This window comes from Thermobia domestica, chromosome 18 (genome assembly GCF_964235325.1).
Source record: "Thermobia domestica chromosome 18, izTheDome1.hap1.1, whole genome shotgun sequence".
Lineage (NCBI taxonomy): Eukaryota > Metazoa > Arthropoda > Insecta > Zygentoma > Lepismatidae > Thermobia > Thermobia domestica.
The window spans coordinates 152691193-152705039 of record NC_137471.1 but is presented as its reverse complement, the minus strand read 5'-3'; the positions used below and the strand labels follow the sequence as shown (position 1 = coordinate 152705039).

The following is a 13847-nucleotide window of genomic DNA, read 5'->3' as shown; positions in this document are numbered from 1 at the left end:
CAGTGTTAAAAGTAAGAAAACCTAATAATTTACAAACAGATCAAGGGAAAGAGTTTTACAATAAAGAATTTAAAAAGTTAATGGAGGTAAATAAGATTAATCATTACTCAACCTATAGTGGTAAGAAAGCTTCTGTTGTTGAAAGATTTAATAGAACACTTAAACAAAACATGTGGAAAAGGTTCACAACACAAGGAAATTATAAATGGATAGATACATTACCAACACTAGTTAAAGAGTATAATCATCAAATTCATAGAACAATTGGTTTAAAACCTATAGAAGTTAACAAGAAAAATGAGCGAACAATATTGGAGAAAGTGTATAAGAAAGAATATTAACGTGTTAAACCCAAATACAAGTTAGGTGATTATGTTCGTATAAGTAAGTCGAAAGGGTTATTTGAGAAAGGATATACACCTAATTGGTCAACAGAAGTATTTGTTATTAGTGAAGTTATTCCATCTAATCCACCTACCTATAGAATTAAAGATTTAAAAGAAGAGGATGTACAAGGTAGAACCAGAACTATTAAAGACGAAACACAAAAATGAATACTTGGTGGAGAAACTGTTGAGAAATAAAGGTGATAAAGTATACGTTAAATGGTTAGGATTTGATGAATCACATAATAGTTGGATAGATAAAAGTAATGTTGTAGTGTAAATATATAATGTCTTTTATGGTTATTATTACATAAAAGGTTAGTATGAATAGTGAATCATTCCACTTGTGTTTAAGCTAAGATGAATAATGATTGTTTTAGTTGTAAGGGAGTACCCAAACTCAATCAACCTTCTAAATAAAGTAAAAGAAAAAGTATGATTGTCATGTGGATGGAGAAGATAATGAGATATTTATAAAGGTAAGGGTTATGTAAATATAACTTTTATGATTATTGATCATAAAAGTTTAACATTAATCTACACTAACCTAATTCTACATAAAAACGTGCTATCAATATCTAGAATAAACCGGGTTATCAATTGTTATTATTATGTATAACCGTTCTACACAAAGGACAAGTGTTATTATTTCCTAACCAGGTAACCATACATTCAACACAGAACACATGTTCGCATGCTGTTTTACACAATTCAGTTTTTGTTTCTTTGCATATTGGACATTCTTCTGAGTTTTCTATTAAGCGTAAACTTGATGAAAGTAACATTAGTTTGTTTCTAAGGTGATCGCTAACATGTCTATTCATTCTTAAGAATTGAACTATATTGATATTGTCTTTGATTCTCATTATAAAGCTTTCAGAAAAACTCCTATTCCAACAAGCATATACTATCTGACTTAAATTTAAACCTTTGCTTTCAAACTCGAGAATGAATTTTTCGCTTTTATCATCTAAACTAACATATGGCCAATAAACCTTATTTTAGTATTTTCTTACATGTGTTTCATCTAGTTTCGGTGTAATAGCTCGCCAATTGATAAGAGAATTAAATTCGCTCAAGAAGGCTGTTTGTTCTTTTCCTTCAATATGACACTTTTTAGAAACTGCATCCCAACAGAGTTTATCTTTAAAGGTTCTTAAGAACTCAAGTGTGAGCAAATTTGTAGGATAAAACATTATTTCCCAATATAAGTATTCTCTGAATTGTGTACAAAAATTAATAGCTTGTTTCTCTGTATACTTTGTCCAGTTATTTGTTTCAGTGAATGCAAGCCAATCAATCTCTTCTTTAAACTCATTAAGAAAATCTTCCGTCATTTTTCGAGCATATTCATCAGTGTAGTAATACCATCTTATATGTTTTCTTACATGTTCTTTATGTTTTAATACGAATTCTGGTTTTAGATGAAAATATCGCCCATACTTTTGTTCACACAATTTATCCCAGAAAATCATATCGCCATACTTATTAATAATGTTTTCGTGTTGAGTCAGATCTTTTCTTCTTGATAATCTAACCCAATCAATGTGTTCTTTGTGATTTTCAATAAAAGAAAGTGATAGATTATGCGTTGATGTAACTGAATACCAATTTATCTTGTTTTTCAAAGCATGTAGAAAGTTATCGGATAAATCCTTTATTTTTGAAATTTGTCTCCATTCTTCGACATTTCGATTATTAAGTACATCTATAACTATATTTTTACAAAGCGGATTTTCAAAGAAAGTTTACGATATGTTCAGGATTTAATTTTTGAGCCATGTCTTTTATAAGTTCAGTTAGTTGTTGTGAACTTGTGGTAGTTGTTCTGTGTTCGTTGATTAAGGTTATTAGTTCTGCTTTTGTAAGCTTTGAATAACCTCGTATTCCCTTTTCTTTACATAAGTTTTTCAATTCAGCAACAGTATGTTTAAATAAACTCATAATTACTCTATCGTTTTATATATAAATTTTAAAAAATAATGATCATTTTTGCTAATTTTCTATATAATAAATATGAAGACACATTTTGATTTATTACATGATAGACTTAAACTAATTCATCATGATCTTAAACTCATAACAGCACTACTAGAGAAGCAAATACTGTTAAAGGAAAAAGAATTATTAATAATACAACAAAAACATCTGATTTGGATAGTGATGATGAATATAAATATGGTAGTGATGATTATGACGATGATGAATAAGTTTACAAAAAATGATTTAATTTTAATATGTGTATATGTAACTTTGATGGGTTATTCCCATAAAAGTCGTGTTCTAATACAACGCGTAATATGTAGACAATGGCAGGAGTGTACAATGTTAAGTGTTGTATTAGGATATATGGAAGTAAAATAATACAAAAATGACTAGAAATAATCTGGCGAAGATAAAAAATTGAGTAATAGTAAGATTTTCTATATAAAACGATAGAGTAATTATGAGTTTAATTAAACATACTGTTGTTGAATTAAAAAACTTATGTAAAGAAAAGGGAATCAAAAGATATTCCCGATTAAGAAAAGCAGAACTAATAAACCTTCTTAAACAATATGATGATGAACAAAGTAAAAGACAGATTAGAGATATATTCCTATTTAAACAAGAAGTAATTGAAGAACCAAAAATCAAAGTTGAATCAGTACCAATTGTTGTAAAACTCAAAGAAACGACAATGAAATCAAGATTAGAAACATGGGAATTTACAACAGATTACAAACCACAAGATCCACTTGAACAATATATTACTGCAACATCTAAAGCTATATTAAACATATTACAAATTAGCTTAAGTAAACATAGTTCATTAAAAGCTAATCTTTATATAAGTTGCACATATAAGAAAGGTAAAGAAACTCAAAACTTCTATTTTAACACTGAAAACCAAGAAATATATCAATCAAGTAATTTAAAAGAAGAAATAACTAAGATCAAACAGAGATTAAGAACAAGAATGGATGAGTTCCAAGCTAGAGGTTCTGGCTGGGCTCTTATAAACATTAACTTTTTACAACTAGCAATCGTCAAATATACACCATATAGAGGATCAACATACATAGAATTACCTAAACAAATTCAAAACAAAAAGGCAGTAATTAATGTAAAGAATGAAGATGAAAAATGTTTCTTATATTCATTATACAGAGCCTTATATCCTACAAATTCACATCCAGAGCGAGTACCAAAAAATAATGAACTTTTGTTAAACTTAGAATATAAATTAAAAAATATTCATTTTCCTGTAAAACTAAGCGATATTCCAAAAGCTGAAAAATTACTTGATATTTCTATAAATGTTTATGCATACGATAAAGACTATTCAATCTATATACTACATCACACACAAAACAAGCAAGAAAATCATGTCAATTTATTATATATAAAAGAACAAAACGAAGATCAAGTTAAAACATACTATTGTTGGATTAAGGATTTAAGCAGACTAGTATGTACACAGTTAACTAAAAAGAGAGCTCGAAAATATTTATGTGATAGATGTTTGTTATATTTTTACTCACAAGACGCTTTAAATAAACATGAGCAAGATTCTTCGTTAAATGAGCCAGTAAAAATAATAATGCCTGAAGAAGGTAAATGTGTTGAATTTAAAAACTACCAATACACAATGAAAATGCCGTTTGTGATTTATGCTGATTTTGAATGTTTGTTACATAAAGTTATGGGTTGTGAAGAATGTTATCCGGATAACGAGCCATATACGAAAAAATATCAACAACATAAACCATCTGGATTTTGTTATTATGTAGTAAAAAGCGATGGAAGTAAAACTAATCCTGTTTTGTATAGAGATGAGAACGCTGCTAATAAATTTATAAGACTGTTAACAAAAGAAGCTAAACACATATCAAACATATACAAACAAAATAACGAATTACCATTAACAAAAAGTCAGGGAAAAGAGTTCAATGAATCTAAATGTTGTTATTACTGTAAGCAGGAGTATACTAAAGAAAATCATAAAGTTAAGCATCATGATCATATAACAGGAAAATTTATAGCACCACTATGTAATAACTGCAATTTAAAAGTTAAAGTACCAAAGTTTGTACCAGTGATCATACATAACTTGACAGGATATGACTCTCAATTGTTTATAAAAGAGCTTGGATGTAATAAATAAGAAATAGATCTAATACCCAATAATGAAGAAAGATACATATAATTCAGTAAAAAGGTTGGAACTATTAAATTGAAATTTGTAGATTCATTTAGATTTATGGCTTTTAGTTTAGACAAATTATTCTCAAACTTGAAACCTGAGCAAATGATACATACGCAACACTTTTATCCTAATCAAGAACAGTTTCAACTTGTAATAAGAAAAGGTGTTTACCCATATGATTATGTTAACAATTTGGGATAGGTTTGAGAAAGAAAATTACCGCTAAAGGAAGCATTCTTCAACAAGCTTAACAACACACATATAAGTGATGAAGATTATGAACATGCAAAGAAAGTATGGGGAACATTTGACATTAAGAATCTCGGACAATACCATGATTTATATTTAACAACAGATGTATTATTGTTAGCAGATGTGTTTGAGAACTTTAGAGAAACATGTATTAAAGCTTATGATCTTGATCCAGCTTGGTATATGACAGCACCAGGTTTTGCTTGGGATGCAATGTTAAAGATGACAAATATAAAATTAGAATTGTTGTGGGATTATGATATGGTATTAATGGTAGAGAAAGGTATAAGACGTGGGATTAGTCAGTGCTCAAAAAGATATGTTAAAGCAAATAATAAGTATATGGAAGATTATGATAAGAATAAAGAAGATTCTTACTTAATGTATCTAGACGCCAATAACTTGTATGGGTGGGCTTGAGTCAATATCTACCATATAAGGGATTTAGATGGTTAAGTGAAGATGAGATTGAAGAAATAGATTTTACAAGTATAACTGATGATTCTGATACTGGTTATATATTAGAAGTTGATCTTGAATATCCTAAAGAATTACATGACTATCACAAAGACTATCCATTAGCTCCTCAAAATATATGTCCGCCTGGTTCAAAACAATCGAAGCTATTAACAACCCTATATGATAAAGAAAAATATGTAATTCACTATCGAAACCTAAAACAATGTCTTTCACTTGGATTAAAACTTAACAAGATACATCGTGTAATAGAGTTCGAACAATCAGATTGGTTAAATAAATATATTGATTTAAACACACAAATGAGAACGAAAGCAACGAATGATTTTGAAAAAGACTTTTATAAGCTCATGAATAATTCAGTATTTGGGAAAACTATGGAAAATATTAGAAAGAGAGTTAATATTAAACTTGTAAGTGATGAGAAAAAATACGAAAAGCTTGTAGCAAAACCGAATTATAAGAGTACTACAGTTTTTACGGAAAATTTAGTAGCAGTTCACATGAACAAGGTTAAAGTGCAATTTAACAAACCAATTTATGCTGGTATGTCAATTCTAGATTTGTCAAAATATTTAATGTACGATTTCCATTATAATGTGATGAAACCAAAATATCAAGACGAAATAGAAGTATGTTATACAGATACCGATAGTTATATATACCATATCCAAACAGAAGATGTGTACGAGGACATGAAAAATTACATTGATTACTTCGACACGAGTGATTACCCTAAAGATAACAAATATAAGATACCACAAATCAATAAGAAAATACTTGGTAAGATGAAGGATGAAATTAAAGGCACAATCATAGAAGAGTTTGTGGGTTTAAGAAGTAAGATGTAGAGCATAAAAGCACCTCAAATAGATTTAATAGATAAAGACTTTAAAGGTAAGTTCGATAAAGAAAAGTGTTGTAAGAAAGCTAAAGGTGTTAAGAAGAGTGTCGTGTATAAAGAACTTACATTTAAAGAATATAAGGACTGTTTGATTAGCTAAAGAGAATATTATAAGAAGATGAATTTGATTAAAAGTTATAAGCACGATTTGTACAGTATAGAAGTAAATAAGTTACCTTTAAGTTGCGTGGATGATAAGAGGTGTGTTTTAAAGGATGGGATCAATACCCTTCCATGGGGTCATTATAAGTTAGAAGAGTTGTAGTTTTAGATGTAAGATTTTAGATTGTAAGTTTTTTAGATGTAAGTTTTTATGATTTTAAATGTCATAAAAAGCCTATTCAATCTCACTTTAACATTGTAGTTATGGGAATACTTTGCGCCCTGTAACTTTGTATAATTAGTTGGTTCTTTCTGCGCTGGTCAAAAATATGTCCAAAATGTGTTGGTCTAGAGTTTTGGCCCAGAAGTAACCATGATTATCTACTTGTGGGCTCTAGTTGTGTGGCCGGGGACCTGGACCCAGTAACCAATATTAATGGAACGCCTGGAGTTATTAGCTCAACAGCAAGTGCCTCCAAAGTAAGTAGGGGTGGTATTGTAACCAACCTGACTGGGAAAGCCTTTTTGATTATAAGTAGTAATCCTCCTTTCTGTCTGCCCACTCTATCCTGCCGATAGACAATGTAATTGGGTAGTCGCCAAGTAATGATCCGAGCTGTAAAGTGTGTTTCTTGTACAAACATGACATCAACTCTATGGTGTGTAAGAAATCTAATTAGCATTTGTTTCTGCCCCTCGAGACCACCTGCATTCCATGTAGCAAGGATAAGTGTATGATGTAGGACGCTGGAGTTAGAAACAGCCATCGTCAACCATTTCTGCTATTGTTTCTATTACTGCTGCAGCCTTGGAAGCTGAATCTCCTGCTTGACGGAAACGGGTAATACCACGTTTAATATGCGTTATGATTTTGTGGAAATGTAACCCCTTGAGGAATAAAAGAATAGACTTTAGGTAAAGGTCTTCTTTGGGGCTCTCCTGTTTTTCGTTGGACATTAATAATAGTGGGATCGGGAATTGTCTCTGCTGCTGGTTTGTTGACAGTTTTCTCCGCTTTATCTTGAAGTTTTCTCGGCTGCTGTGCCGGCAATTTAAGAGCCTCAGAATAGGATTTGAATACTGGACATCCACGGTAATTTGCCGGGTGATCTCCCTTACAATTTGCGCAAGTGGCGGGTGTGGAGGAGTCGGATTTACTGCAGGACTGGGTAAAATGAAATTGCCCACATTTGAGACAGCGCGGATGCGCTTGGCAGGTGTCCTGTGAATGTCCCAAGCGTTGGCATCTGTAACACTGTAGCACCGAGGGAGGCTTATATGGTTCAATTTGGACCTTGTAATGAAGTTGGTTGTTGATAGCATAGATCTCTTTAATAGCTGCACTTCGTTCCAGCGCAATCAAAAACAGTGGCATTATAATTTTCTTGTTATCTGACTTGCTTTTGCGAGACATTTGATGAACGCTTGTTGGTTTGTAGCCCAGTCGGATAAATTCATCCTTCAGATCGTCTAAGTCAGTGTCAATAGGCAGTTTTCGCACAACCACCTTAATAGGTCTTTCGTTTTTTGCTACCCCTGTGGCATACTCAGTTTTCGTTTGATCGCAGTAAGTCTTGATAGAATTGTAGTCATCTTCGTTTGCCGCTTGAATCCGAATGCGCTCCTTAGTTGGCTGAGCTAGAGGGGGCTCCTTCAATGCTCGTGACAAGGTCTTAATAAATGTATAGGTGTTGGTAATTCCGTAGATGAAAATCGGAGGCGGCTTGAAACTGTGTGGCTGACTTGTCGTTGCAGTTTTAGTGCTAGTACTAGCATTATCTGATTGTGCTGGGGACAAAACCTCGAACTTATTACTGAGTTGAAGAGGTGGATATTCGGAGACACTATTAGTGAGGTGTTCTGTCTTGATGTTTGCTAAAGACGACCTTCCTCGCTTCAGCGTTCCTACTACCGTGAAGTCCATGTCTTCAGGCTTACTCGAAGTGGATGGTTGTGAAGCACAGGACTGCTTAAGTGCAGTGGATTTTAATTTCGCTGGGGCGGCTGCTTGCTTCTTTTTGCCTAAAGGCACTAGAAAATCTTCTGGTTTGTACGTTGGTTTTGCTATTTTGCCCCTGAGACCTGGAATCCGGGGTGATTGTACTTTTTTTATCTGATTTTTTGCTGGCTTCTGAGAAGCTATCTTAATAACTAAACTGGGAGATGGCGCCAGCTTACCACAAAAGAGGGTACTGATCGCCCCTGTATACTGTGGTGTCTTAGAGCAATGCTCTAAGGGTGGATTTAATTAAGGTGCCTACTCCTCCGAAGAGGAAGCACTAATATAAATCGTTATCCGGTAGATATGCCAAAGTCGTCAACTAGTTTTGGTGATATCAGCCTCCGAAGAGGAGGATATCGAAAACAAATCGTTAACCAAGAAAATAGCAAGTTCGTCAACAGTACAAATCAATTAGGTGTATTTGCCTCCGTGGAGGCTTAAAGCCAATTCGACGGTTGTTTCCTTAATCCTCAGAGAGGTAAGTAATCCAACCGTATTTTGAAGTTCGCGATTCAATCAATGGGGATGGACACACTAAAGGACTTGCTTATTTTTCTCCGCCAGCTACGGATACCCTATTTTTTTTTACCTGGTTAGAGATTCCAGGTGGCCAGTTTCATTATTGAGATGGCAACATCGAAATTAAACAACAAACCTTTTCACACATGCTTTTGCAAGTGTAGGCAAGACCGACTGCGATGCTAACTCCATCTCTGGACGGAGAAATAAAACTCGTGAAAATCCTTCGCTGTTAATAATATGTCTGTTGTTAATAGCTATTCATGTGTTTAGTTTGTTTCGATGGTATTACTGTATATGTGTGTTTTATATGATCAAATAAAGAATGAATAGAAAGAAATTAATCCTCATCACTGTTTCCGTCCAATATTGGAACAATTTCGGTTTTCTTGAACAGAACTGTTGGCTGCTGTTCTCACGTTGCTGCTATTTTGTATTATTTATCATATGCGAGGTACTTATCGAAAATCATTCGACCCGAACGAAAGAAGTTGCACATTCTGACTGTTTGTACTTCTAGTAAGTTACATTGGTTTATCACACACAATATTTTCTAGACCGATACTTCGGTCAGAATCATAGTGCTTTCTCCAAAGTAGGGTCACGATGGCTTAGTGATACAGCGCTTACTTTTGGTGCGAGATGTACCTCGTTCGATCCCAGGTTATAAAAGTTCGTGGTGGATACAATCGTACCAGTGAGTCTTCTCGGGATTATCTATTTTCACTTACATTCTCATTTCACGAATTCTTTTTCAATAATTAGCTTCCATCTATTACCTGTCTGTAGTATTGGATCGGATTTGAGTTTAGCATTCCTTCGGTAGCAAAGTTATATGAGCCATGGAGCTACGAATTAACGTGAGATTCAAACCGCTTGCGTTCCTGCCGGGAATCGGAGCCGGGTCTCCTATGCCAAAGTCCCGTATGCTGCCCACATAGCCGTGAGTGATTTCTCTGTCTTCATTAGCCTAGAAGACATAATATTTAAACGTTTTGGATTTCATATAATTTCAGTTCTTCCTCGATAGCCAATTCTGTACTGAGACAAAGTAGATCAATCAAATATACTTAACTTTCCTTTTTCGAATTCTAACGAGGTTCTTGTATTTGGACCACGTTCTAAGACTTTTGTTAGTTGAAACATCGTCTTTAGTTTCAGTTAGTTTAATCGTATGTCATTATACTCAACGTTTAATAAAATATCCCAGGATTTCTTCAATTTTTTTTGGGGTGACCCTTGCTCCCGCCCTGTACCACATCGAGTTGTGTATTAATGGAAACTACGGCTAAAAATAATAAACATTCCCTTCCCCCAACTTCGATCCGACGTTTTTTTCTCGAGTTATGGCTTTTCTTTTTGCATCTTCCGACAGATTTTTGGCTGGTCATAGTACCGAAAGGAAGTATTTGTACACCCAGGTTGGTCTATACTTTTTGTCTTATCTTGATGTCAGTTATCTGCTCCCAAACATTGTCAGTGTTGTTTTGAAACACTGTATATTTCTATCCTGTATATTTCTATCCTGTTTCTGATTAGCTCCTGTCTGCAAAGCACCTTCCAGTTTTCCCAAAATCAACCAAAAGTGAACTACATCCACTTCATCGTCCCCCTCCCCTATGCTTTCTTGTTGTATAGTACTTATTAAATATTTATATTGTAGTTGACAGAAATTGAAAATATTGATTAAAATATCTGGTTAAAATGCTAGTAGAGGAATTCTCTCTTTAGTGCAGAAATTCCCTCCTTGTATCTTACCGCCATTTTAGGCGAGAAGGGATTAGGCAAGATGTGAATTCCCATCTCACCTAAAATAGCTGACATTTTTTTCTTGGAGATATCAGTGACTGATAAATCGTTAGGCGAGATGGAATGGAATCTCTTTTTCTATGGAAGATATTTTTCCTTCTCTGATAACTTACTACAAGGATCCTGGTGACTAGAACGCCATCCAGTTTCCCACCACTCTAATTTCAAGACAGCGGAAGTACGAACAAATCTCGTGAGGCAAATTTGTCAAAACAACTGTTGCATGCATACCCACTTAGTGGCTTGATGAGTAAAATAGTAGTACACTAAAACAAGTTTCAATGCTTATATTCATAATTTCTTTGCTCTTGTCTTTAAAATAAGTTTATATTTAATTTGTTCATAGAATTACATTGTGATTTTTCTTAAACATAATATTGTGTCACGTGGAAGGTTCCTATTCGGATAGTTCTGAAGATTCTCCTGGACCATCAGACTGTGTTGAGGCCACAAATATGTCAGAAGATACTACTGTGAAAGTTTCCTGTGAAACTGTCACCAATGACGAAACGCGTAATGACGTAATTAGAGTTCCTCAAACACACAATAAAAAGCGAACGTATGAACAAAGTTCAATAGTAAAGTATCTTAAAAATAGCCGGCCGTGCACACCAGAACATAAAGAACAGATTGTGAAAAGGATTGCAAACATGATAGTAACAGATCTACTCCCAGGAAAGGGTTTCGGGAGTTAATGTCCTTTCTTGAACCAAATTATAGCGTACCGTCTAGGCGGACACTATGGAGACGCTTGCAGGTTTTTTATTCTGAACTGAAAGAGCAAGTACAACAGAGGCTACAGGAAGCAGAAATAGTTGCTTTAACGACAGATATATGGACGTCTCGAGCAACAGATTCTTACATTACAGTGACATGTCATGACCTGTATAAGAATTTCTGTACAGAAGATTTGTTCTCAAGACAATTGAACTAGAAGAACGACATACAACTGAAAATGTAGCCAATACTATTAAACTGTGTATGGAGGAATGGTGCATCAAAGACAAAGTAGTTGCATTAGTTCACGACAATGCATCGAATAAAATTAATGCTGGACGTTTGTTGCCGGTTTACAATGTATCACGTTTGGCACATACATTGCAGCGATCCATACTGACCAGTTTAGAGAAAAGCGAGGTAACAAATATAATTTTAATCTGTAGCAAAGTGGTAGGGCACTTCAAACACTGCACTACTGCTTCAGTCGCGCTTGAAAAGAAACAAGAAATTCTGAAGTTACCAAAGCATCGCCTAATTCAATATACAAAGACTCGTTGGAACAGTGTATATTCGATGATCGAACGGTTGCTGGAACAAAGAGAAGCAATAATTGCAGAGTTCTCTGATAGAAATGTCACTAAACCTATGGATGCAAGGAATTTACAAGTAACTGAAGACAAGTGGCAAATCATGGAAGATATCGTTCGAGTACTGAAGCCACTGCAAATGGCTACAACAGTTATATGTGATCAAAAGTGTTCCATTTCTTTTGCATTACCATTAGGCTATGGTCTTATTTCTAACCACCTGAAGGAATGTCCTTCATATTCGGAAATTGTTAAGAACTTGAAATCTTCACTATCAGTTGACTTAGGAAAGCGTCTTCAGCTCGATGCATTATCCGATTCTGAATCATCAGATTTTTTGTCAAATAGTGTTCTGAAATGTTACCTCTTAGCAACATTCTTGGACCTAAAGTACAAATCATTACCATTTCTGAATTTTAAAATACAAACAAAGATCCATAGATTGGTTCATGATATGCTCGTAGAATCTGAAGGATCAGAAGAGGATTTATCACAGCAATCGTCCGGTGGGCCATCAGCATTAGACTATTTGCTTGGAATATTTCCATCGTGTTCAAAAAGTCCTAAAGTAACAGATGAGCTTACTCTTTATAAATCAGATCAGTGTCTTTCGCATAGTGGCAACAGCCTTGATCGGTGGAAACTTAACGAACATCGGCTTCAAAAATTAGCATATCTTGCTAAAAAAATTCATGGTGATTTCAGCTACTTCAGTCGAACCTGAACGAGTATTTTCACTTGCTGGTAATATCGTTACTGCCAGTAGATCTAGACTTCTCCCTGAAAATGCAGATATATTAATATTTTTGAACAAATATCTAAAAACTCGCTTGCAAACCGCAATAGGTTGGCACAAGTTGCACTGGTGAATTAAATTTTAAATTAAAAAACGCTTCGAACGTCTAAAATGCAATATGCAAACACGATTTCACAATCAAACTCAACTCGTAAAATTTATGTTTAGTGAAAGTTTGATAGTTTTTCTTAAGCTATATCAATCAATACCATTTTAAGTTTTTTTCGGTATATTTTCTTACGTTTCTTTTCTTGTTTTGAATTAATAGAATTCACTAGTGTTTATCTAATAAAAGTCGTTGTCCTTAGGGTTTATTTTATGTAAGTTTCGTTACTGGCGTAAGTAAAGTATTCAATTTTAGGTGAATGAATATAAATATTTGATATCTTTCTTTAGTTTTTGATAACATTCTATTATTTTCCAATTGAATGTTACTGAACATTTTTGAACTTGCTTCATAAAAAGAAAACTACAACTGTCCGTTAACTTATAACTTTCGCAAAATATGGGAATTTGAAGCATGTAGTTTGATTGATGCTACTTAAACAGTGTCGCAGATCGAGAAATTTCGTCGATTTCTGCATTGAATTTTAAGTTTACATGGGACAGAGTATGTATAAAATACAGAACGAATACGGTAATTTTCATAAAGTACAAATTAAACCCATAATAAATAATAATATCCATCCATAACGTTTTCTTATTTCAATTAACTGTTTCTAACGCTTTCAATCTCAATGAATCAATGCATATACATGCAGTTTGTATTTGTTTTTGTTTGACTAGTATTGGTGGATGGCAACTGCTTCACCTGCAGATATTAATATAAGTTTAGGGAGCTTATATCTCAAACTTTGGTTTAAGTTCAGGGTGAGAACTGCAGCACTTTTTTTTTCGCTGCGTAAGTAAACAGAAGTGTAGTCCTTGGTTCTATTGATGTATGTGATGCATGTGAAATATTTGCACAGGGCTTTATTATTTCGCCGCATATACGGTACGTTAGTGGATAATGAAGTAAGATAAGAGTAATATTAGTAATGTTACATTGTTATTGAAACTTGTAACAGAGGAGAGGCGCTTTTGCTATTTTTGATCTAATGTCGT

General features: G+C 33.8%; 1 protein-coding gene across 1 annotated transcript; it reads left to right on the top strand.

The window, feature by feature from the left end:
* Positions 1–11621: 11621 nt before the first annotated feature.
* On the top strand, positions 11622–12671 carry LOC145675315 (zinc finger BED domain-containing protein 4-like). The gene has a single exon (XM_081745707.1). The coding sequence runs from the start codon at positions 11622–11624 to the stop codon at positions 12669–12671; it is 1050 nt and encodes a 349-aa protein (XP_081601833.1).
* Positions 12672–13847: the final 1176 nt, after the last annotated feature.